Raw genomic sequence first — 27,671 nt, forward strand, 5'->3', positions numbered from 1 at the left:
AACATACTTTTTATAGCACTGTAGTTTTTATTGTTTATGGATTTGACATTTTTAATTTTTTATGTGGTTTGTTTATTATTTGTATTGTTGTATTTATGAGTTCTTGCTTGTGTTGCAAAGCATTTTTTTTTAAACTTTGTTCTAATAAGTGCTACATAAATATGTTATATATTAAATATGTTTCTGATGTAGGCAGAAAAGAGTTCAGTCAGAGCTACTGTATATAGAAAAAAATTAGCACTTTATTCGTAGTCTTTTAAAGTGTGTGTACAGCAGACATTTTTCCGACTTAACCTTGAGTGTTATTGAGCTATGGACATTGTTTTGATTTTCTCAGATAAGATTTTGAGACATCTACCTCTAATACAACAGAGGTGAATAGAAATTTCTTTTTGGTGCTCAAATCATGGAAAAGTGAAAATTATTCTAAACTATTATAAGCTTATAATGCAAAAGTCCATGTCATTCAATTGTATTGAAGTGGAGGCAGATATTTCATATATATATATATCCTTGACACATAAAGCAAAATTACATTCAAGGCCAGGGTAAACTATCAGGTCTAGAAAACATAAGCAGAATGGGAAAGAGATTTTTAAAGACAGTGGCATACAGCCAAACAACATGAAGGAGTCTGAGAGAAAACACTAAAACAGCTGATGCAACTCAGCCCTGAGTCACCATCAGGAAAACTAAACTCTGCTGGGGGGTACTGTGGAGACTAGGAGACTAGAAAGATAATCAAGGATCTGTTATTGTTCAGTCTGTTTGCCAGCTTGGTTCATCCTTTGTAGACACAGAGAGGAATAAGGCTCATCATGGTGCTGATGTCACACATCAAAGGACACAGTTGTGTTTTATTCAAGCTCTACCAGCAGGTCTCCGTCGCCCACGGTCTCCCCTGGCTTACAGTGGACATTCTTAACCTGGAGGGCACCAGGAATTTGAGGAGGAGGAACACACACACACACACACACACACACACACACACACACACACACACACACACACACACACACACACACACACACACACACACACACACACACACACACACACACACACAGAGTTGAAAACTAAAACATGAAAAAAATCCAGGCCAATATATTAATTACCAACCAGCCAGTACTGAATTGTGGCTTATTTATATTTATTAATATGGGGGCATTGATCCCCCATATCAATGCCCCAATTGAGCTACAGTAGCTCCATTGTCAGCATTTCATATTGTTACCTTTGCTTGCTTGACAGCAGTCAAACTGTTCTGCATCTTCATGGCTTCAATGACACAGATCTCCTGACCCTCTGCTACCTACACACACAGACACACACAGTTATGTTTCCATAATTTTTGGGGACATTACATAGACTTACATTAATTTGCTGGACACGTACCCTAATCATAACCATAAACATTACCTGCCTAAATCTAACTTTACCCTAACCTTCACCTAAACTTAACCTAATGTTACCCTAACCTAACCTAACCTAACCTAACCAAACCTAACACAAGTCTTCACCCTAAAATGTAATGATTTACATAAGGACATAAGGATGGTGAGTCCCCACAATGTGACTGTGTAAACAGATTTATGTCCCCACAGCATGAGTAATACACGCATGATCACGTGCACATGTCGAGGGTGTGCGAGAAACGATGGCTTAAAAGCATCAGTCATCAGGCTACAATGTTTGCAGCTTATCTCTCAGGGCAGGAAAACATCACTGAAAAAGGGGGAGTGAATAGGAGCAGAGTTTTAAGACCTCTTACACCAAACATAGGGAAGATGTTGGACAAAGATAGCACTGCCTGAACGAATATCCTCGAGCTCTAACTCACATTTGCTTTCATCTTATCATGAAGATAATGGCACCTACCATAAAAAAAATCTCTGCTCACTCAATTAGAGCTTGCAATCATCAGGAGAGCTACCACCAAAGGTATGTACTGCAACACACTACACACACACAATACAAAAGAATACACAGTATGGACACCTAAAAAAGTGAATGCATGAACATGTCACTTTAGTAACAGACTTCAGATTTGTCTGGTTTCAGGCATTCCACCAGATTTGGAACCTGGCTGCAGGGAATCGTTTCCATTCAGCCACAAGAGTATTTGTGAGATATAACACTGGTTGGATGACATCTGGCTCCAGTCTATTTTCCAGTTTTTAATGGGGCTGACGTAGAGTCTCTAGTGTAACATTCAGTTAAGTGGATAGAAATCCTATCCACTCCTGGAAACATTTCTTATTGTTAACTTCCCTTAGTGTTAAATGCAATGGATAATATGTTAGTAATGATTACCAGCTGCTGATTGATGTCAAGAACCTCCTACTTGCTCACCTCAGACAGCGAAGAGAATTGGCATAGGTCTTATCTTGGTATGTTTGTGAACTTCTACAAACTGGAATGTGTTACCGTATCTCCAGGCTTGACAGACACAGCCACCACTGTTCCTGGCATTGGTGAACGCAAGATACAGCTGGTATCTTCTGGAACTTTCTCTGGCATGTAGGAATTCAACTCTGCAGCCAACTTGGACAGAACATGAACCGTAAACTGCAAAAAAAAAAAAAAAAAAAAGTGACAACAATAAGAAAAAGAATAATATTGTCTCTATGAGAATGAAGATAATAGATAATATATTGCAGTACAAGAATCTACTGTGATATGACAAAAAGAAACGGTTCAAAGACAAAAAAAGAGCACAGTCGCTACTTAAAGGGGAACAGGTCTTGAGGAATACAAGGCAGAATTTATTGTCATTCTTTCCATAAACAATATTCAGTACACAGGGGAACAAAATTTCCTCAGCACTACAGTTTACACAATAAGATATTATGTGCCTTAGCTGACTGATATCTGATATTTGCTGTAAATAGAATAAATAACTGAGTATCATTTAAGTGACTTCAAAAATCAGTTAGGAAATTCATTGAACAAGCAACCTTATCTTATTTTTATACCGGTGATGCTAGCTGTTGGTACTGTGCCATTCATCCATGACCATCACCTCATGTTGCAGCATGATAATGTACAGCCCCATGTTGCAAGGATCTGTGCACAATTCCTGGAAGCTGAAAACATCCCATGTCACCCATTGATGCTCTGGATCGGTGTATGTGACAGTATGTTCCATTTCCTGCCAATATCCAGCAACTTCGCACAGCCATTGAAGAGGAGTGGACCAACATTCCACAGGCCACAATCAACAACCTGATCAACTCAATACGAAGGAGATGTGTTGCACTGCGTGAGAAAAATGGTGGTCACACCAGATACTGACTGGTTTTCTGACCCCCCAGACCCCCCCCCCCCCCCAATAAAGCAAAACTGCACATTTCAGAGTGGCCTTTTATTGTGGCCAGCCTAAGGCACACATGTGCAATATTCATGCTGTCTAATCAGCATCTAGATATGCCACACCTGTGAGGTGGGATGGATTATCTCGGCAAAGGAGAAATGCAGATGTGCAGACAGATTTGTGAACAATATTTGAGAGAAATGGATCTTTTGTGCATATAGAAAATGTTTTAGATCTTTGATCTTAGATCATGTGATTTCATCTTGAAATCTTTTGATTTTTTGATAATTTTGGAATTTCCCCTTCACGGGACAAATAAAGGCATATTGAATTTCAGCTCATGAAAAATGGGAGCAAAAACAAAAGTGTTGCATTTATATTTTTGTTCAGTGTATTAACATGGCATCAAGAGAGAGCGAGAGAGAGTGGACTCTAATCTGTGGTGCTGTAAATTGGTAATTTCTGAGGCTAACGAATTTATCCTCTGTAGCAGAGATATCTCTTGGTCTTCCAAGCCAGTCTCATCAGAGCGTTTTATGTTTTTTTGTGACTGCAGAGAGAAGATACATTCAAAATCTTTACATTTTCCACACTGACCGACTTTCACATCTTTAAGAAATGATGGAATGTCATTGCTTAGTTGAGCAGTTCTGATCATAATGTGGACTATTACTATAATTGATAGTGCTATTTACTGTATACCAACACTACTACTGCACAACTGACAGCCTCAAATGATCTCAAATTAAGAAGGCAAGAAATTCCACTGATTAACTTTTGGCAAGGCACACCTGTTATGTGAAAACCATTTCAGGTGACTATCACGTGAAGCTGTTTAAGATAATGCCAATAGTGTGCAAAGCTGCTCATGAAGACTAATGGTGGCTACTTTGAAGAATCTAGGATATCAAATTTAATCTAAAATATAAAACATAAAACATATTCAGCATTGTTTACCACATAACTCCACGTGTTCTTTCATACTGTTGATGTCTTCAGTATTAATCTAGAATGCAGAAACTAAAAAAAATATATAAAAACCATTGAATGAGAAGGTGCTTCCCAACTTTTACCTGGTACTGTTCATTGATGACAACTCTGCACTGTGGCCCACTTATAGCATAAGGAGTAGAGACAGTAGCATGTGTGTGATTATGCAATTATAACTTCATGTAGACATGCAACCATACCGATGTGCCCAGGTACTGCAGGACAATCTTTCCTGAAGCATCTCTGTGCAGACACTGAAAAAGTCAAATTGTAACATTAGATTATAATATATCATATTATCTGTACTACAACTGCAGTATAAATAACTGACCTTTGTCAACTGGTGACTTTTCATCTCTGACTGTCTGCTTATTGTGAGGTAAAAAGATATGATATCATTTAACGACTTGGACCTGTGTGTGAATGCATGTGTGTGTGTTACCTGTAGCATCCTGTGCGTGCCATTGATGCTGAGCGGTAGCAGTGAGGAGGCCAAGTTCCACTGTCCACTGACTTCCACCTTACCTCCATCCACCTCCACCTATGAGAAAAAGACTTGTTTAGGTTTCCTGATGCCTCGCTCAGACTTACCAAGTGACAGTGACATTCTGTTTTAAGTCTACACAGTGACAGACATAAAAATATAGTTGCATCAGTCCCTGCTGACTGATCGCTATTTCATCTTCTGGAGTGTGAGCCTGGGTTTTGAAACAGTTGATAACATGATAATGTTTCAATCAGCAGACAAAGGATGGGTCAAATGGGGAGAAATTTCACGAGAAGCATGGAGTGTGCATGTATTTGTGCATGTAGTGTGTGTGATAAATAAAAGTACGTTACGTCCTTTCTTTCTTTCTTTCTTTCTTTCTTTCTTTCTTTCTTTCTTTCTTTCTTTCTTTCTTTCTTTCTTTCAACTCACTACTCAACCACCCGCCGCTTCCAACGTCAACTTTGCTCACAGCTGATCACTTTGCTTCTATCTACTTATCCCTGCTGTCACCCACATGATCAACTCTTCACTTACATTGGGTGTGTTCCCCACTGCTTTTAAACAAGCCCAAGTAACCCCACTGCTAAAGAAACCTACACTCCACCCAGCTCAGGTTGAAAGTTACAGGCCGGTAATTTCCTCACTTTCCTTTCCAGGACTCTTGAGTGCACGGTCTTTAATCAAGTCTCTGAATTCCTTTCTGATAACAACCTGCCGCGGTGGAACAAGTTACCAAACTCCATTTATTCTGCAGAGTCCCTCTCAATCTTTAGAAAAAGACTAAAAAGACTTAAGACTAAGCCCATTACTGAATGCCTTCTTTCTCTCTATTCACTCTATGCACTCAATGCATTACTTCGTAGCACTGCCTCGAAGCACGTATGTCCAATTGGACCAGAAATTTGCGTTAGGGCACTTACTCCTGTTGTTCTCTCCCATCTAGAACCTTGGTTGTGATGTATGAAAATCTCATATGTGCGCCGCTTTGTATAAAAGCATCTGCCAAATGACAAATTGTAATTGTAAGACATCAGCACTATGAAAAAAACATGTTGAATTATGTAGTGAAAAAAAAAAAAAGAGTTAAACGAACCAAAATATTTTTTATACTTTCTTCAAAATAGCCGCTGTTTGCCTTAATGACAGCTTTGGTATTATCTTAACCAGTTTCAAGACGTCATAACCTGAACTGGTTTTCATTTAACATGCGTGCCTTGTCAAAATTAATTAGAGGAATTTCTTTCTTTCTTAATGCATCAGAGACTGTCTGCTGTGTTGTGTTGAGGTAGTATCTCCTTTCCTTTAAGAATTTAAAACACATTTTGCTTTATTCACACTTTTTTACTTGCTCCATAATTCCATGTGTGTTCTTTTATAGTTTTGATGTCTTGAGTATTGATCTACAATGTAGAAAATAAAATAATGAAAACCCTTAAATATAAAGTTGTGTCCAAACTTTTGACTGGTACTGTACATGGATTAGCCTTAGGAGCTTCAGGGACAGTAAATACCATCTTTGATACAGGGAAATTAATGTATGTAATTTGTTCATGGGTACATTAAATACTCACATTATAAACATGTCCTGATTTGATAACCTCCATAGAATAGCATCCCTCCCCCAGCACTGCGCACAGCTTCCAGTTGCTACATTCCACAGGGATGGGCGACACCCTGCAACACACAAGGCTCATTTTATAGTATTTTGGCCAAAGCATCAAAGCTTCATCTTCTTGTGGGGCAAAATCCTTTTAAATATGGCAAACATAAGGAAGATGTGTTTTTGTGGTTCCCAGACCACAAACAGTAATACATCTTCAAAAACGCTCTGGCTGTCATGGCAATTTCAGGAGTCACATTCACATCATATCTATAATTTAAGGTTACACATGCAATAGTTCTGGAACAGGATGTCCTGTATTTTGCGAATGCTGCTCATGAAAAATATGGTGAAAAATATGTAACATTTATTGTTAAATCTTAAATAAAACAAAAAAATAAAAAGTGGATTCTCTTTAAATCATAGCTATTTACAATACCACTTCCAATCCTTTTTGACATACACTCAATTGAAAACAATTTAAGGACAATATATTTAAAGTTTTACCTTATCAGCTTCATTGATGTTTGTAAATATATGTTTATTCTGAATTTGATAGCAGCAACACATTTCAAACAAGCAGCCACATGAAGTTTGAAAAGGGATGCAGTAGTGAAGCACAGTGCATTCCTGTCCTTTACATCCCAAGTACATCCTATATCTTTGAATGTTTTTAGTAAGCTCTAATCTAACGCGGTAAGGAGACATCCCCACCGTGGCTCCTCCACCTTGAGATGTTCTGGGGTTAATGCGAAACATTGATGAAGGGTGGTCCCTGGCTGATGACCCTGCAGCCTGCACAATGGCACCGTCTGAGGTGCGACAGCAAAACCAAAACCACCACCTGTGCTTATATCTAGTTTCCATCACGTCAGTAGTCATGTAAGTCTTGCCTGTCTGTGCTGAGGCTCTATGTATGTCATATGTCATTTTTCAGGAAAATGTTGACAGTAGAGATGGTGTGTAGCAAACTAGGCATCCACATTCCCTGAATACATCCAGTTTGTTTGCATCCTCACCTCAGGCTGCCCAGGAATTTTTCTGAACAGAGCTGAGCAGTGATGTAGAGTGCTGCTGCTGAGGCCAACAGCTCCCTGCGTTTGTTCACATCCAGCAGGTGACCCTTGAAGCCATCGGGGTAAACCTCCGGCAGAAAGTTGGTGCTGATATCACCAGAGATAAAGCGGGGGTGGGTGATGATTTCCCGCAGAAGGGGAATGTTGTGGGTCACACCTGGAGAGAACATTAGTCAGTTAATTACAGAAAGAAAAGAAAAGCTAATGTCTATTTCAAAAGAAACTATGTGTCTGAGCTGGCTGTGAAAATCTGTTGGTGCACCTCTGATAACGTAGTTATCCAAAGCATCCTCCATCCTGACAAGGGCTTCAGCTCGTGTAGCTCCATAAGTAACCAACTACAAACAGATACCAGAGGAAATTGTTGCAGAAACCACAAACCCTTGAGGAATGGTGGGCTTTTGTTATCAACACTATTGTTGTAACTATCTAAGATAAGATAAAACTTTATTGTTTCTACGCCAGGGAATTTAAGTTGTTACAACTAGCAAAGTATTAAAAGATACTGCCAAAAAAGCAGTGGCATAGAAGGACCAAGTTAAAAAGGATACAGGATAAAAAAAATAAAACAACTGTGTATATGTACATTATGTACAGATTATAAAAAAGACTGTTGCCGTTTCTATGAAAATTTGTTCCTAAAACTAATTTACAAAACCATTCCATATTTAAGACATCACCAACCTTAGAGATCATGGGATCATAATAGATGCTGATGTCACTTCCTTCCTGGATGCCGCTGTCTACACGGACCTGACAGAGGGAGGAGTGGATGATACAATTTTGCTACTGGCACTTACCAATCACTGAGTGGATTGTGTGTGAGGAGGACATAATTTGAAAAAAAGGGTGAAACTACAACTATAGTATTTGAGTGAAGATTGAATATTCTTCTGTAATGTAGCCCTGGTTTGTTATGTAGATTGATGACGTGGTTGTATGTTACACAAACATCTCAGACTCAAGTCACAAACATACACATGCACCAACGCATGCATGGGGCACTTACATTGCTGAGGTTGAGTGGCTCTTGGTATTGAGACAGTCGTCCAATGGAGGGAAGACCGAAAGACTTGTAAGGATCCTGACAGAACAACAGATAAACTGATTTCACTCACAGGCTTCACTCAAAACAGCCCCATAACCAAAATGTCCCCTCAACAAAGGTTGAATGTATACAACTTATTTTCTTGCACTGTCCTGCAGGGGACAAGGACTGATTGATCACTGTGAAAAGAGCACAGTGAACAGAGCAGCAACATGTTCTAATGTCTGTGGAAAAAAAGACCTGAAAATGTTTTAACAAGTTGTGAAAAGACAAACAGCTCCATCAGTTGCAGACAAGAGAGAATGTATGAGAAAAACCACAACCTCCACCGATCAATTTCATGGAGGAAAACCAAAGATATTTGGAGGGATAAACTGTGACTGTTTGCTGAGTAGCACACTTACCTCTAACTGAAGGCATACTGTGATGCATATCATATTAACCAACTTCTACACAAATATGTTAACAGCCTTGGAAAATATATAAATCAACTGCATAGCCTGCTGGATACGAACAGTTTTTCATTGTATGTCCTTTTAGCTTGCTATGTTTGTAATAGCACAAGATTAAATAATAATAATACATTTTATTTGTAATTCCCTTTTCATCACAGATCTGAAAGGGCTGCAGAAAAAACAAAAACAAAACAAAAAAACATATATATGAAAGAAGGTTTAAAGCAGAAAATGTAAAAACTTTTAAAAGACCTTTTTTTGGCTTGACTGGAAAAGCGGCAAACAGACAGCGCCAGTGTCCTCCCCAGCCTTCTAAATCTACAGTTGTCAATGATTTATTGCTGTCATCAAAATTTCCGCAGTGTGGGATCAATAAAGTTATATCTTATCCCCTGTCTTTCAAGAAGGCTCTTTATATGACTGGTTCTGGACAGGCTTAGCTCTGTTTCAACTTACTTTTTACGTCTTGTGCTTGGTTTGATCATTTTGCTCAATGTGTGAATAGAACTGCAGCAGTTTCTGTGATCAGGCGACCTCTAGCTGTTGCTGCTGTTGCTTTTCTTTGTTGTTCCCACTCGTTCTTTGGTCATAATGAACTACACCATGTCACTCCACATAGTCCTTACCTTCAGAGTGAGCTCTCTATAGGCAATATACTACTATAATTTAACACATGATTACATTATTGTAATCAATCAATCAATCAATCAATCAATCAATCAATCAATCAATCAATCAATCTGCTTTATTTATATAGCACATTTTAAAAAACCACAGGGGTAGCCAAAGTGCTGTACATTGGGACATAACAATAATTGAGTTAAAAGTCACAAGCATAAAAGCAAGCAAACAAACAAACAAGCTCACGGCAAGTGCTCTCTTAGAGGATGCCAAACTGAGTGGTAAGTTAAAGTGTATTAAAGTGTGTATTAAAGTGTATTGAAAGTGTAATAAAGTGTATTGAAAGCCAAGAATAAAAGTGTGTTTTTAAAAGCGATTTAAAAACAGGAAGCTACAAGGCCTGTCTAACGTTAAAAGGCAACTCGTTCCAGAGCTTGGGAGCAACGGCGGCAAACGCTCTGTTTCCTCTGCGCTTCAGCCTTGTTTTGGGGACTGCCAGCAGCTGCTGATCGGCTGATCTTAGGGATCGGGGTGGACAGTAAGGCTGAAGCAGGTCAGACAGATATAGTGGAGCAAGGTTGTTTAGACATTTAAAAGCAAATAACAGAAGCTTAAAATAAATTGTGTAGCACACAGGGAGCCAGTGTAGGGACACCAGGATGGGTGTGATGTGCTCATGCCTACGGTTCTGCGTTAGCAGGCGTGCAGCAGAGGTCTGCACAAGATGCAAACGGGCAAGGGAAGCCTGGCTAATCCCTACGTACAAGGAATTGCAGTAGTCAAGAGAAGTCGTGATTAGGGATGCACATGGTTAACTGTTTAACCGTTAACCGATAACAGGAACGTTAACCGATTAATACTAACGGTCAATTTTGTTTTTTAGCTACGTAAGTCAATCAACTCATGGGGGCGTGTCGAGTTCGTAAGTTCGTGGCTATTACAACGGACTGCAGGACCGCACTCACAACAGAGAGCCGTCCTGTTAACGCAGAGCATGCCAGGTAGACACACAGCTGATAACCTCACAGCTAAACTGGTTGATGCAGTGGAGACGTGGGGACTTAGTGGGAAAGTGTCCGCATGCGTCCACGACAACGCGCGCAACATCGTGGCAGCCAACTCTCCCGGACGGGTCAACTGGGACTCGATCCCCTGTTTTGCACATACACTGCAGCTGGCGGTAAATGACGGATTTAATGCTTGTGCATCGTGTTATTGTTGCAGCGGGTCGGCTTGTCAGGCACTTCAACCACAGCACACCTGCATGCAAGGCACTGGAGGCCAAACATGACCAAATGCAACTTCCGAAGCACCAGCTTATTGTGCACAATTACGCACAAAACACACGTTACATTGAATATTATTTTTTTTATCTCCAGACACGCCGCGGGTCGTCCAGGTTTACAGTTAAATGGTTCGGAATATCATCCAGATAAACATTGAGCTCCATCAGAACTGTTTAAAAATCTGATTTCAGAAGCTAAAACTTCACCAGCGCGCTCGCTCTCGACATAATTTAAAAAGCAATAGGAGACGATTGAAGCCTACAGTACTGTTAATTATCTAAATCTTGTAGCTTTTTTTTTTTTTTTTTTACATTTTATATAAAGTAATCTAACTATTTGCCGTCATTGTAAATCTGCAGTTCAGCACCGGACAGCGCCGAGTCAGACACTCTCTGATTCCAACCTTTCCTTACATGGAAAGCCTTGTCGGAATGGTGGGACGTTTGTGTGTCGGAATAGCGGTATTTCGGGATGGTGATGTCTAAATGGTGGTGTGTCGGAATGGCAGTATATCGGAATGGCAGCATGTAAGGGCATTTAAATCTTATCGGTTAACGGTTATTAATCGTTAAAGGGCGTCGGTTAACGGTCATAAAAAAAATTACAAATGTGCATCCCTAGTCGTGATAAAAGCATGGATTAATTTCTCCAAGTCAGGTCTTGATAAAATAGGTTTCACCTTCACTATTTGACGTATTTCATAAAAACTTTTTTGTACTACACTACCGATCTGTTTCTCAAATTTAAAATCAGAATCGGACTTAACCCCCAAATTAGTGACACAGTCCTTAAGATACAGTAACAGGGAGCCAAGGTCAATGTTGGGGGAAGAACAACAACTTGGTCTGAACACCATTACTTCTGTCTTGTTCTGATTTAGACTGAGGAAATTAAATGAAAGCCAGGCTTTAATGTCATTAAGACAGTCTATGAGTAGCTGGACTGAGTGGGGATTGTTATGTGCCAGCGGAAGAAAGATCTGGCAATCATCAGCATAAAAATGAAATGAAATGCTGTGTTTCCTAAAAACAGAACCAAGGGAGAGTAAATAAAGAAAAAATAAGAGGGCCGAGGATTGAGCCCTGGGGGACCTCATGTGGAAGATGAGCTTTTAAAGATGCAAAGTTGTTAATTTTTACACAGAAACTTCTGTCAGTTAGGTAAGACCGAAACCAGTGCTCGAGGCAAGAAATTAAAATCCTGTGGTAAACAGTGTCAAACGCAGCAGACAAATCTAAAAGCACCAGGACGACAAATTTCCGAGGGTGTGTACATCATCATGAGTACATCATTTCACATCATCAAGAGTGCTGATTCTGTGCTATGGAGAGTTTTGAACCTGGACTGGAACAGCTCAGTAATACCAACAGGTTTAATATTATCAAACAAAACCATATGCATATTTCTGTTACAAATACACCCAAATACCTCTCACATACACATGCAGTTGTGTTTCTGTCACTTTTGGGGACATTGCATAGACTAACATTCATTTCTTTGAGACTTACCCCTTACCCTAATCCAATCTATAACCATAACCACTGCTTGCCTAACCCTAATCCTGGGGACTTGCATTTGTCCCCTTAAGGAAGGCGAGTCCCCACAATGTGACTGTGCAAACAGATTTATTTCCCCACAACATGAAAATTGCATACCTCAGCGTAGACGCGACTCTCAATGGCCCATCCGTTTATTGGGATATCTTCTTGTTTGTGCTGTAGTTGATAACCTTTGGCAACTCTGATCATCTGCTCCACCAAGTCCAGACCAGTAATACACTCTGTAATTGGGTGCTCCACCTGGGGTCAAAAGTTAAACAAAGAAGACAGAGGTTTCCACTAGCAAACTATTTGTGTGCTTGATGGTGAAACACAGTTTAATGGCCTTTTCCAGATTTTCAGTTGCATCTTAACTCCATACACAGTGATGAAGACCTTGAAATGTGTTTGAAAAGGCATATAATTAGACCTTGAGTGAAGATTATTTTTGTCTGGGGGAAGTCTGTTAGCCTAGGGGTTTAAATCACTGACCATGAACCATAACATCCCCTAGAAAAAACTATGGGCTCTGATCACTTGAATAATTTCTGAATAAATTAATGTGCATACCATCATTATGTCTGAGCAACATGCATCCTCTTATACTTTGTTTTAGAGTATGTGTACCTTTACCAACATGAACCTAATGTGGTGGCAAGGTGGACAGTGGTAACACTGTCGCCTCACAGCTAGAAGGTCCTGGGTTTGATTCCTGCCTGGGGCGCTGTGGGTGTCGGGGGCGTGTCCTCCACCATGCCTTCGGTGCCTGCTGCTGGAGGAAAGGGGCCTTTCCGTGTGGAGTTTGCATGCCCTCCCCGCGTTCACCTGGGGTATCCTCCATAAAAAAATGCCCACTAAAAACATGCAAGAAGATCACCACCTGACCAATGGTGACAAAAGGAAATGGGTCCCTGGGCGCCACTGTCGGCTGGCAGCCCACCACTCCTGGTCTGCCGTGGAGGAAGGACCCCCCGGGATAGGTTAAAAACGGAGAAAAGAATCTCACTGGGCATGGCGTGTGCTGTTTCCTCTGTAACTCTGCATGTGGTGTGACTAATAAAGGGATGTTTTCTAATTGACACTGGCATCTTACACTACTTAGTAGACCAACTTTTTTCCAGGTAGCTCAACATGATCACAACATACCATTGGTTGCAAAGGCTGTGAGTTCAAGACCCAGCTGATGCAGAAAGAACATCTTTTACCTACCAAGAAATTGTGCGAAATGTGTGAAATAGATCCATCCATCCATCCATTTTCTATGCCGCTTATCCCTTTCGGGGTCGCGGGGGGCCGGAGCCTATCTCGGCTGTCAATGGGTGGGAGGCGGGGTACACCCTCCCTGTGGGAGGGTGCCGGAGTGCCCGGAGAGAACCCACGCATGCACGGGAAGAACATGCAAACTTCAGACAAAAAGGCCCGACCTGGGAATTGAACCTGCGACCTTCTTGCTGTGAGGCACGCGCACTACCTGCTGTTCCACCGTGCAGCCCGTGTGAAATAGATAATTTTGTGAATTTTGATGCCAGTGGTTCTGCTGATGGACCCCCTCTTCCTCCTCAAAATGCCCACCCCCAACTCACTGCTGTGCAGCAGATATGTTTATTTGTACTCTAATAGCTTTTTGCACATTACTGCTTATTGCTAACTGAGGAAAGAAATGGGTGTTCAACTGTCAGAACTGTGTTTACACCCACATCCAGACAGACAGACACAGACACACACACGCACACACACACACACACACACACACACACACACACACACACACACACACACACACACACACACACACACACACACACACACACACACACACAGCCCTACACTGACCTGTAGTCGTGTGTTCATCTCTAGGAAGTAGAAGTTCTTCTTAGAATCCACCAGGAACTCCACTGTGCCAGCAGAGGAGTATTGTACAGCCTTGGCCAGCTGAACTGCCTGCTCACCCATCGCCTGCCGTGTCATTGGGTCAAGGAAAGTGCTGGAGAGGACACAACACTCAACACTCAGACTCAACCCAGGGGTGCAAATGGGGAGTGCAATAGAAACAAATTCCAAGGCGTTGAGATTTAACAGCTCTATCTTTTTAAGATACATGTCAAAAAGCCACAAATATATGAATTCAGAATCCCTGCCTCATTATTGCATGGACGGCTGGTCTGCTCTGCTGTGATGTACTACTGCTATGATGTAGAATAAGTTTACTATAACTTCAGATTACTATTATAAATATGTAATATTACATTAATTCATAATGTAATTCAGTTTTTAATCAAGTGTTTAGGCATTTCCTGCGGTCTACATGGCATTCTTTGTACATACTAATGCATGGTATCTATATATACTAAGTAATATGACTAATTGAGAAAAACACACGCAATATACATTTTCACCACTGCACTTTTTTCAGCTCCAATCCAATTCTAATAGCAATAGCAATACCTGAATTTGAATATACTGAGTATTAATCCAAAACCAGTGTTTAAGATGTATGCCTGTGTAGAAGAGACTGAGATCATTCTTTTATGTGTATGATAACATCAGGCTGGACTTAAACAATGCTTTCCTAACTATGAAAACAAAATGTAACAAATACATGTAAATATGTTGAATTGTTATTTATCAAATACTGTAAGACCCACTGTTGCAGAATTACAACAATTTTTGTTACCCCCCCCCAAAAAAAATATTTATTTCATTTTTTTTGGTTCAACTACATTAGGTCCTATTGTTCAGTCTCAGAATGTTATTGGGTCATACATTTGAATATAAGGCCTGCCCTCAGAAAGCATCGAGAAAGCATCACCCCCTCAATTTAACTTACTTCAATCTAACTGACTGAAGTAAGTAAAATGCTTTAAATATTTTTTTGTGTGTTTATTACAGTGTCTAGAACATGTCCATATGTAGTCATTGTGGAAAATGTGCCTTACATTTTATTTAGAGCTTATTTTGTAATTGTTGCAATATTACAACATTGGGTGAATGTGGTAGTCAAAATAACCCTGTTTTAAGATTGAACTTCAATTTAAATTTTCCCAGTATAACTTTAAACTACACATGATTTACACATTCTAGCCTTATATTAGATTACATATTATTGTATTAGAAACTAATGTGCAAAGATATATTGCCATATCTAATCATTTTCATTTACTTAGGAATGTAAGGTGTTGTTGTAAGTTGGAGGCCACCTGCATGCCTATTAGTATGATAATCATAGTTTACAATTGGTCAGCTATACACTATTGTGTGACCAGTTAAATGTGTGAATAGGTTACTTCAGTGCAATGTGTAAACACTGAAATTTGAAATCAATCTCCCAACCATCCCCTCTTTTTCTGCAGGTTATCTAGAATCTAATAAGCATGTGTGCTGTTTATATATACATTTGTTACAATTTTATTTTTTCCATTTCAGAATGCCACGGAGAGATCCTCAGTACGGTGTGCAGGATGTGACTGGGATCATCCAAAATGGAGAGAGTGATGTGGACATAGAGTTCGACGACACTGATGTGAGTGACGAGGAGTCAGATAACGATGCCTGTGTGTACAAAGAAAACAAGAACCTACTGATTGTCCAGCCAATGTGGACATTGAGCCCAAATCAAATGAACACATCAAGCCCTGTGACAGATATCGCTGGCAAAACAGGATTTTATCAGTCCCAATACTGATTTTTCTGGTCCAGCTGTCACAGACGATACAGGAGATTCTGCTCCCCATTGAGCCCAATGTTGCAATATTACAACATTTCTGTAAAAACTTACAAAAACATAATTAAAAAAAAAAAACACCTCATTTTAAGCCTCAAAGGCCTCCTACAGCAACATCTTAATGGTTGAAAAAAAAAAAAAATTTTTTTTGTGTTTTTCTATATTTGGGTTTTACATCTGTGTAAAAGTTTAGTGCAAATAGACACGTAGATGCACACACACACGCACAAGCACAAGCACACACACACAACCACAACCAACCACAACCCTTTACTTGTCCTTTGGGTCATTTACATTGTATTTCTGATACTAAGTGTTTGGTAGTTCTGCAGGCATCAGAGCAAATTCACACATTTGAACACTTTTTTTACTCCTCAAACTATAATTGTTACTTCTGTGACAAAGTTTATTATGGCAACAGCATCTACTTTAAAATGGCTTAAAACAGTTAAAGGCATTAACACTTTGTTGTTGTTAATGAGTCTCATCTAGAACAAGGTATTGATATATATATATGACACCTGCCTCAAGCTAGTAATGCATTTATATACCATATAGTAAACAGACCGTGGCAATGGTCAGACCATGATTCAAGATGTAAGAGCTGTGCATATGACTGTCTTACGGTATTTTGCCTCATTAACTCGAGATTCTAAATTTTACACAGTGGTGGATTTGTGTTCAGCATTATTCTTTTTATTATTTTTCTGTCTGTGAAGATTCTCATTCATCTACTAAGTCATGTAAAGCACTAATAAATATTTCTCCTCTACAATATAAGCCTTGTAGGTAAGGAGAGACCTTGCTGACAGTTAGGACCCGATGGAAGCATTTCGCTTCTGGGAAAGCACAGGAGCAGACTTTATTCTCCTCCTGACATGTCTGACTTAAAGAGCTAATTTTTTCTCCAAATTCTAATGATTTTTTGTGACAATTTTGCTAAGACCCTCAGAAAACCACCAATATCTCTTCGTTCATGCTGCATCACTGCAGAAACAGTTGTCGGGGAGGCGCACACTTGGCCTCCTGGAACATCTGTTAAGTTGTAGGCACTAACATGCCTGTATTGTAGCTGTGCATAAGTCATCTACTAGGTCCTTCCCAGGGCTATTACTGTAAACTAAAGCTAAAACAAAAATAAGCTGTGAAAAAAATGTTGTATACTGAAACTAAACTACAATAAAATCTAATAGTCAAAAGTAAATTCACATAAAAACTACTTGAAAATTTAATCAGCTGAATGCTGAACTGAACTCTGAGCCTGAACAAGGATCAAAAAGCACCTCGGTGCTTGGCAGCAAATTGAGATGAAAGATGATGGGGATAGATGACTATTACTATCCAGCATAACCAATGAGTTTAGTCAATTCCTCACAATATCAAGACATTGCTAATAATCAGCCACTTCATAAAAAGTATCTCAAAATGAATGTGTCTGAAATAAAGATGAAAATGATTCTCAATCATGGCTGTATGCCACATGACGTATTACAAGTATAAAAATCTTACAGGTTTTGCCCGTTGCTTTAACACTTTTTGTAAAACTCGGCTCACTGTATCAAAACTCTCGCAAATAAGACACAACACTGGGAAATAAGCCATTCACATCTATGTCAAACTGAAACTCTGCTATCAAAACCTAACAATCCTTTGTCAAAATGTCACACTTGCATCATATGAATACACTTTCAGAATAGCAGCAACACACTAGTTTACTTTATAAAATACTGCAGTCTTTCATTCTCACTGTTTTTATTCAGTTTCTCAGATGCATTCTGTAAAGCTCAATGCAACACTGTTTGTTATGTCTTTTTCCCAACAAAGGTTTTCACAACAACCAAAAATGAAAAGCAATGTATTGGAATTACTGTAAGGTTAAAAATGACTCTAAAAAAGCTTACTCGATTTATGCTGATAAATACTTGCAAGTATTTGTTGCTGTAGCTAGTGGAGACGGATTGCATTGTTTGCTCTGACTACAATGGCAAGTTCCTGCTCTTGGGTGAATAGGCGTTAACGTCTACACAGTACTAAAACATCTCAATATAAATCACTGCATGTTTCACAAAACTTTATTGTATTTACAATACTGTATTGTATACTGTACACAGTACTGTAACATCTCAATGGTACAGTATGTTCTATACTGTACTGTATGTTTCACAGAACTATGAATTTTTTGTTGCAAAAGCAGTAGTAGTAGTAGTAGTATAGTAGCAACTATTGCTTAGCTGAGGCCTATTTGTGGCTGGCTGATTGGTGTTCAATTTTGTAAGTAAGTACTTTCAGGTGTGTGTCTAAGTATTTCCAATTACCCAATATGTTTTGTATTTTGAATGGATGTGTTTTGTCAATGGTACCCTGAGATTTCATTTACGAACGAAGTGTCTTATGTATGAAATAGTGTGAAGTGTGCAGGAGCAAGTGTGTTGCAGAAAGGAGCAAGTGTGTTGTAGAATTGCAACTAAAATTCAAAGCAGCACTTTTGTTTAGGGTATGGTTACACTGTAACCATAAGTGTTTAAGGTGTTTAAGGCAAAGTAACAAAAACTTCAAGTTTTGTTAGTTTGGTCAAGGCATGTGTCAATTGTGTTCAAGCAATGGGCAAAAACTGTATTTTACATCAGTTGATGAAATATTGAAATGCTTGAAACAATCTTTGATCCTATGTTAGATCAGAATTTTATTAGGTTTAAGCTTACAGTATGTTTTGAAATTTTTGAAAATTTTGATTATTGCTTGCAATTGACTGATCATTTTATGATTTCGGTTTACATGTTGATCTTTTGAGTGTTTGATTGGGAGGTCGTGCTGATTATCAGCACATGGTCAGCAAGCAGTTTGTTTGTTTGCTTCTAACCTTTACTGAAATTTAACAACCCCTTGTGACCATGGGATTAAATTTACTTATTGATGGTCTGTCTGTACTACTTTATGGACCATTTATGAACTATTTATATCAGATCTTCAATAGCTGCATTGCTTTGAGCAACAATCCTTGAAGGCTACAACTGTTGTGGTCACTTAGCAGCCACAGACACTCTCAGTTATGCTGCAATTACATTTTATATGAATGTCACCACTCACCTCTCTGGATTACTGAATGGCATTGGCTTAACAAATGCCACTGAAACCTACTGCACTCCCAACAGCAACGTCAGGTTTCCCTGGCTCGGTCCCTATGAAACAACAGAGCCAAATCCGCTGACCATCAGACCCATCTACATCTATTACAGCATGACGTGTCCATGGCAAACAGCTCCAAGTCCACCATCAATGCCAATGCTCAGGTCATAACCATAGTTATAAGTGACTCCATCATCATAAATGTTAAAACAATTCTCAATTCAAGACCCTAACAAACAACCCTGACATTACCAAGGTTATTGTACACATAGGTACGAATGGCATCCATAAAAAGAAGTCTGAGCTATTGAATTACCTGGGGGCAAAACTACTATCCTCAAATATTTCATACTGCATTGCCAAACTAGGCACTCCTCTCCAGCCAAACCATCTTAATATTCACTGACCTGCCCCATCATTAGTGATATCCCCGGGGTCTAAGCTGCAGTTGGATTGGTTACTCATGTTTCTTTTCTGTTGCTCATGAGAAGTCCCTGACTTCACGATCCTTCAAAGACCCTAAGAAATTGCCCTATTTTTGATTCTTGCTTTTATAACAGGTCAACTATTAGCTTTGGACGTGTGAAGTCATTCTGCAAAATAGCTACAATTCCAGTCTGCGTAAGTAAAAGACCTCACAGGCCCTTTTAAAAATCTAATTTGACAATTTCAGTCTCTGATTAGAGCTAAACTCCAAATTCACAGTGGAGTATATCTCAACAACCTTGTATGCATCCCTGCAACAGATCACAGCAAGACTGTAAATTTGCAAATTGCACATCTAAATATCAGGTCCCTTATCAATATAACATTTTTTATTAATGACATTATTTAAGAACATCAGTTGGACTGCTTTTTTGTTTTTTTTTTAGAAACCTAGCTAAACACAAACACATCTGCTGTTCAAACTGAAACTGCCACACGAAATTATTATTTCTACTATCCCATTTTAGACAAGGGAAAAGGGGACAGCCACCACATGTACCGATGCTCTGAGACCAAGGGATATTTCTTTTGATATTGTTTCTTTGAGCTCTTGTCTATCATCAGCTTATTATGATTATTATGACAAAATAATCATTATTGGTGACTTTAATTTACACACTGACGATAACACAGAGAAGAAACCTAGTTACTTCTCATATCTATTGGGAGATCTGAGCTTCATACAAGATGATAATGTTAATGAACCAACTTGTAACTGTGGTCAAACCTTAGTCCACATGTGTCAAACTCAAGGCCTGCATTTTATGTGGCCTGCGAGAGCTTAAAAGGCATATGATTGTCTTAAAATAAAAATGTATGCTGCTTTACAGCGTACAGTGACCACAAACTCCGTCTCCCACAATGCATGCCGATTTTGTGACGTGTGAAATGAAATCCTGCATCCGTCATTTAACTAAAGTGGTTTTCTAATGAGTGATAGGTGAAAAAGATCAACAAAAAAATCCCAAAATGTCCAGAAAGACAAAAATTGATTCAGAGGGAAGGCAATTTAATGAAAGATGGGAAAGCAACTACATGTTTCTACATGAAGGAGAAAAACCAGTATGACTTCTGTGTTGCGAGGCAGTGTCGGTGATGAAGGAGTACAATTTACGGCATTTTGACCAAAAAACATGGACCCTATTATGCTAAATCTAGCCTCCACGAAAAACATCATATTGTCCAAGATGTAAAAGTAAGACTGCAATCCCAGCAGAATATGTTTACAAAAGCTACAGCCAAAACTGATGCAGCAGTGAAAGCTAGCTTTATTGTGGCTGAAGAAATCACCCAAGCAGCACAGACAACATGGACACAGTGCATCTATCCATTTTTATAAGAGGTGTGAAGGCAGACTTCACTGCCAGTGAGGAGCTCTTGGATGTAGCTGCTTTGTATGGGACGACAATGGGTAGGGACATTTTTGATGTGGTCCAGAGCTCCGTAAGTAAAACTAAAATAGCCTGGGTTGTTGCTGGGGCTAACTACCAATTGCGCACCTCCAATGTGCAGAGAAAAAAGAAGCTTGGTTGTACCAGTGAAAGCCAAAATACAAAAAATAACTGCCACACACCTCTGATAATTTATCATTGCATTATCCACCGAGAGGCTCTGTGGGGAAAGGTTCTGGAACTGGATGATATAATGAAGATACAATGTATAATGGATGTATGCCTTCTGCAAGGCTGTCTGAAGCGATTGGTTTTTGCAAAATGACACGTCTGTCAAACATGTTCTTAGCAGCTCACAATTATTTGTTGTACCATAGTTGATGATATTTATCTTTGTTATTCACTTGAAAAGCTTGATCTTTGATTGAAGGAGTAATGTGGGTTTCTTAACCTGATAAATGAAAGGGATTTATGTTAGAATAACACAGAGCGATGTGCTGACAAATATTTTTCCATTTATGTAAATGCATGCACAATATTTGTACACTTGAATAAATAATAATCAAATACAGAGACAGTTATTTAACAATATGTTAAGGAGTCGTTACATTTATACAGTCTTACAGTTACAACCGGCTCTTTGAGGGCAACCATAACGCTGACGTGGCCTGGGGTGAAAATGAGTTTGACACCCCTGCCTTAGACCATGCCATTACACAGGGTCTTTCTGTCCACATTTCATCAGTTTCGGATATGGTTCTGTCTGACTGACTGATATTTTACATCTGAAATAGCAGAAAATGTTATCTTGCATATAAATGACATGTCTAAATAATGTCATGTCAAAATAACATGCCAACTCTCCCTTATTGTCTGCTGATGATTTAATGCAGGAGTTCTCAAACTTACACTATATTGCCAAAAGTATTCACTCACCCATCCAAATAATTGAAATCATGTGTTCCAATCACTTCCATGGCCACAGGTGTTTCTACAAACATTTGCGAAAGAATGGGTCGCGAACCTGTGCAACAAGTCCAGTGGTGAAATTTTCTTGCTCCTAAAAATGACGGAGCAGGGTCAGCGGATGCTGAGGAGCATAGTGCACAAAGGTCACCAACTTTCAATTGCTACAGACCTCCAAACTTCACGTGGCCTTCAGATTAGCTCAAGAACAGTGCATAGAGAGCTTCATGGAATGGGTTTCCATGGCCAAGCAGCTGCACCCAAGTGTAAAGTTTGATGGAGGGGGGATTATGGTGTGGGACTGTTTTTCAAGAGCTGGGCTTAGCCCCTTAGTTCCTTAGTGGAAGGAACTCTGAATGCTTCAGGATACCAAGATTTTTTGGACAATTCCATGCTCCCACCTTTGTGGGAACAGTTTGGGGATGGCCCCTTCCTGTTCCAACATGACTGTGTACCAGAGCACAAAGCAAGGTCAATAAATACATGGATGAGAGAGTTTGGTGTGGATGAACTTGACTGGCCTGCACAGAGTCCTGACCTTCACCTTTGGGATGAATAAAGCGGAGACTGAGAGCCAAGCCTTCTTGTTGTGTGTGACATCAGTGTGTGACAAATGCACTTCTGGAAGAATGGTCAAAAATTCCCATTAACACACTCCTAAACCTTGTGGAACGCCTTCCCAGAAGAGTTGTAGCTGTTATAGCTGCAAAGGGTGGACTGACGTCATATTAAACCTCATGGGTTAAGAATGGGATGTCACTTAAGTTCATATGCTAGTCAAGGCAGGCAAGCCAATACCTTTGGCAGTATAGTGTATTACTCAATCTTGTGATTGGGCCAGCACAAGGCAGACAAGGCCATATTCATGCTCCACATACCTCATTATAGGATTATAGATTCCAAATGAAATCAATCACTATCTCCTTGGTCTTGGCCATGTTAAGTAGCAGGTGATTTCTAATAGACCATTCCACAAAATCTACCACCAGTGCTCTGTATTTCTCCTCTCGTCCATCATTTATACACCCCACCACCGCTGAGTCGTCCGAAAACTTCTGTAGGTGGCACGATGAAGAGTTGTACTAAAAGTCTGAGGTGTATAAGGTGAAGAGAAAGGGAGATAGACAGTCCCCTGTGGTGCTGCTGTACTACTTTCCACAGTCTCAGACAGAACGTTGCCCAGTCAGACAAACTGTGGTGTGTCTGTGAGGTAGTCAGTGAGCCAGGAGATTGTGGGCGTGTCGATTTCCATCACTTGCAGCTTCTCACCCAGGATGAGTATTAAATGTACTGGAGAAATCAAAGAAAGAGATCCTCACAGTGCTGCCCCTACAATCTAGGTGGGAGTGAGTACGCTGCAGCAGGTGTAGGATGGCGTCGTCAAATATCAAATTCTCCGGAGTAACTCCAGTGTCAATTCAGAAGTTTACAATGATGTCAACGATTGGGAAACAAGCCACATTAAAACCAAATTCATCTTGGGATAGGATTGCAGTGACTAATCTCCAGCTACACTGTAAACTCAACATCACTAACAAATGATCAAACAATAATAATTATCAACAATCAGAAATCAGAAATACCTTATTGATCCCCGAGGGGAAATTAGTTAGTAAATTCATTTCAAAATAGAAAACGTTTTACTTCATAACGTATTGTAGCCTATGTATAATACTGGGTAGGACAGGTGTCCACAACAGTGTTTGTCCAAGGGCCAGAATTTTTCTGTGAGGGCCAGACTTTTTTTTTTTTTGGTTAAACAATTGATAGGCCTAATTAGACTATTTTTGTTTGACATGAAAAATCCATAATGATAACCCGGCAGTCAATGCTCAATACAAAATCCACAATTCAATTTCCAATGAATACCTCAACAAAAAACCCATCTTCAGGATACCAGGAAACTCACAAAAATACTCAGTTTCAGACTCAATACAACAGTTGGCCAACGAAAATACACTCAAGTGACACCTCTTGCATTTAATAGACAAGCTTTGTGGTTCTCCTTGAGTATCTGTAGAGCAGGTGAACTATGAATTGGGGACTTTTAGGCTCATTGCCAGGGGTTAGCAAGCTGATTGACCATCACTCTCAGGATGGACTGGACCTCTTCCACTGGGGATTGGATGTGTTCATTTTCTGAACTCACTAATTCTGTGCAGGCCGGAAGGTGAGCTGAGTGTGAAGTATATGACCTAGTGCACCAGTTGACAATATGGGCTGGGTCTGGATTGACTTGCCATTCAAGTCCTGATCTAATGGATGATGTAAATACAATACTACAATCAGTTACTGTTCATGTTGCTCCAGTCAGGTGCAAAAACCACCACGGAGAAAACAGAGTATGAACCATCACAAAAGAAACTGAACGGACATGCCGAAAGAGAAAACTTCAGGTCAACCACGCCATTTTAAAAGATAGCAGAATATAATGGAGCAATCAGAAATGCAGAATCTTATTTCTCTGAACTTAAAAATAAAAACAATCCAAAGGTTCTTTTTTTCAACTAATGATAATTCCATAAACACTGGCCCTAATCACTTTAATTACCTGACCATGACCTCCAAATAAACTCTGATGAGGAAAAAGCTCTCTGTGCTTGTATTGTGAGATCTCAATGCTGCATTCAACACTGTAGATCAGAGGTTCTCAAACTTATTACTCAAATGTCCGTATCTGATTTTTATTCAATGTCAGAGGTCCAACATGATTGCAGATAACAAAATAATATTTAATAATATAGTTAACGTCACATCCGTTATGGCCATGACAATGATGTAAATGACAAGAAAATATGCTACATTAAAGCCACTTTCATCACTGTAAACCACAATTCAAGGCCCGCGGGCCAAAACCAGCGATGGAATTATCTTTAGCCCGCATGATAACATCCAATTATTATTAGAGCTGGCCTGCTGGTATATTGCACGCACCGCTAGTACTACAAGTCCCACAATGCACTGCCAGTGCATTGGCCTGACAATCAAAAGCCCACGAGCGCGAGTCCCTGCCCCACTTGTTCATCAGCAGCCTGATAGAGCTAGTTACCTGTGGTCAACTTTTAGCTACCTCTCCCCAAAAAATGGCTAAATGTATGGTGGACTTTGAAAACAGGGGTTTTCAAGGCAGGTGGGAGGCAGAGTATATGTTCGCGGATATGAAGGACAAAGCTGTTTGTCTTATGTGCGGAGACTGTGGCTGTCATGAAAGAATATAATGTAAGAAGACACTATGAAACAAAACACCGTGACAGGTAAATTACTCTGGAAAACCTGCAGAAAGAGCCAGAAGAAATGAATGCAACTGATTTGTCTTGTATTTAATGTTTAATGTTGCTGTTTATAGATAAAAACGGTCTTATGAGTGGTGTTAATTCCAGGTTCAAGTATCTGGCTTAGACTAGTGCGCATCAGAGAGCAGCACACTCAGGTTTAATATATGTTTAAATTTTGTACTCTTTGGGCATTTTTGGTTTTGTTTGAAGGAAACGGAAAGCTGCAGATAAAGCCATAAGAAATGAATGCAACTGATTTTTCATTTATTTAATGATTAATGTTGTTTTATAGGCAGTAACTTATAGGCTGTGTGAGGGAATTTTCTATCACAGGCCTTCTGTACAGTTAGGTGCCCAAAGGTCTCAGGGTTGGACAACACAGAGGCCTCAGACAGAGACACATTAACATAATATTTGGAGGCCATTCTGGCAGACAGCAGATAGGAATTCTCTCCTTGTGAGGTAACCAAGGTCTTACAGATAAACTGTCTAGACTGAAACCAGACCAATTCAAGGAGGAATGTTCGAGGTGACATTTTAAGGGATTTAAGTCAAAAGTATCCTCAGTTAGAGGGATGGATGTCAGGTCATACATAAGTATGGTAGGAGCTATTGTTTGGGTTTTGACGATCCAATAGAGTACCAGAAATGTAGAAAGAGGGTACAGAATATCCATAATCGGGAAATAATTCAAGGAATAGAAAGGAAAACGTGACATTTGGGGTATTAATACACCCCATTAGGAGGGACATCTTCAGAATTTGGTGTGGCACTACCTTGGTTCACTTGTGGACATTGTTTTGCTCATCAACTTCTCCTTGATGCATCAAGCCTGCAATAAATACCTCTGCATAACACATCTGAAGTCTCCTGGTGAACTCCCTCCTTCAGCTCACAAGAATTTCCACCACAGGCTGTGTTACTTCCAGGTTCAATATGTGCAGTATGGTCATTTCAATCAGTTTTCAATAAACATTGTATCAGTCCAGCCCTCCACTTGGAACAATTTTTTTTTAATTTTGGCCAACTGTGAATTTGAGTTTGACACCCCTGCTGTAAACGATTTCCAGCTACACAGTACATTTAATGTCACAAACAAATTATTGATCAATAGTCAATTTATTTCAAAACAGAAAATGTTACACTCCATAATGCAATGTAGCCTATTAGTAACACAAAGTATGGCAGGCATTTGTCCAAGGGTCAGGATTTTTCTCTGGGGGATGGACTGAAAAATATTTCAGCCTAATTAGAATAAACTCACGTCCATACAAAACTAGTTTTATGAGTCTATATCAGTGTGAAACATTCCCACTCTCACCCGTTGCCAGATTGTTCTTTGCCCTCATGCAAGACTCTCCAGCAATTATCTTCAGACTCCCTTCTCAGTATCGACCCTGCCTGCCTCTGACTTCGTCTGCTCCTCTGCCCTCCAGTAACTACCTCAGCCTTCTGCACCTGACTACGTTTATTGCCTTGCCCTTCCTGGATCTGTTACTGAGTCGGACTGCCAATTGTTTGGCTTGCCAAACCTGAAACTGTTGCTTGCTCCTGGCGGAGCATTAAGGCAGCCTCACCTAAGACTTTAAGAGACTTCAACATTCAGGTAGCACTGCTATTGGGTCCTAACCTTAACTGTTACACCACCAGGCTGGACTACTTCATGCTCTTCTGTCTGGTGTGTCTCAGAAAGCGATTTGTCAGTTACAGCTTTTACAGAACATATTCCAATGAAAATCACATTCTTAATCTAATCCAGTCACAGTCTTTTTACCATTGCATTCTCATTTTTTTAACCTGATACTAATCTTTTTAATTCAATATAATTTCCTTCCTTTATTGTTTTATGATAGATGTTTTCATTATCTGCTTTTGTGTTCAGCACTTGTATTTTGTGCATGAATTTGCTATATAAAGTATATTATTGTGTATTGTTTATTAAGTATATGCAACTTAAACTCTGAAGAGATTCCTAATTTGTGCCTTAATAGTAAGTAATAGTAAAATAGTGGTAGTTTGTGCTGATCACATGACCAAAAAGGGGGTATCTGTGAAGGAGTCTTCCTTTCAGCCTTAAAATCAACATGACAAACTCTCCTACAGATGACTGGACAGTGCAGCTGTCCCAATATGGCTAGGCTTTATCTGGGCTGTTCAACAGACAGACTTTACTTAATTCACCCCAATTTGAGAAAGTCTGCCAGCCTCCCCTTATAATTTATTACATGTGACCCAAGTGTACTATACAACATGGCTTGGGTAGGCATTTAGGACCCACACACAACAGAG

At 39.6% G+C, this 27,671-nt stretch overlaps 1 protein-coding gene across 2 annotated transcripts in view; it reads right to left on the reverse strand.

The window, feature by feature from the left end:
• Window positions 1-222: 222 nt before the first annotated feature.
• Window positions 223-27,671, reverse strand: part of pcca (propionyl-CoA carboxylase subunit alpha) — a 56,114-nt gene continuing 28,665 nt past the window's right edge. Inside the window, exons 12-23 of one of the 2 annotated variants that reach the window (XM_070977483.1) lie at window positions 14,251-14,401; window positions 12,535-12,678; window positions 8,479-8,553; window positions 8,154-8,222; window positions 7,732-7,807; window positions 7,413-7,626; window positions 6,365-6,467; window positions 4,746-4,844; window positions 4,504-4,557; window positions 2,428-2,568; window positions 1,235-1,312; window positions 223-926 (exon numbers count right to left, since the gene is read on the reverse strand). In XM_070977483.1, coding sequence (XP_070833584.1) covers window positions 858-926; window positions 1,235-1,312; window positions 2,428-2,568; window positions 4,504-4,557; window positions 4,746-4,844; window positions 6,365-6,467; window positions 7,413-7,626; window positions 7,732-7,807; window positions 8,154-8,222; window positions 8,479-8,553; window positions 12,535-12,678; window positions 14,251-14,401 — 1,273 coding nt within the window. In that variant the 3' untranslated portion in view covers window positions 223-857. The remainder of the gene's footprint in view (window positions 927-1,234; window positions 1,313-2,427; window positions 2,569-4,503; window positions 4,558-4,745; window positions 4,845-6,364; window positions 6,468-7,412; window positions 7,627-7,731; window positions 7,808-8,153; window positions 8,223-8,478; window positions 8,554-12,534; window positions 12,679-14,250; window positions 14,402-27,671) is intronic. The other variant, XM_070977484.1, reaches the window with a different exon arrangement.

The sequence above is a fragment of the Chaetodon trifascialis genome, chromosome 13 (genome assembly GCF_039877785.1).
Source record: "Chaetodon trifascialis isolate fChaTrf1 chromosome 13, fChaTrf1.hap1, whole genome shotgun sequence".
Lineage (NCBI taxonomy): Eukaryota > Metazoa > Chordata > Actinopteri > Chaetodontiformes > Chaetodontidae > Chaetodon > Chaetodon trifascialis.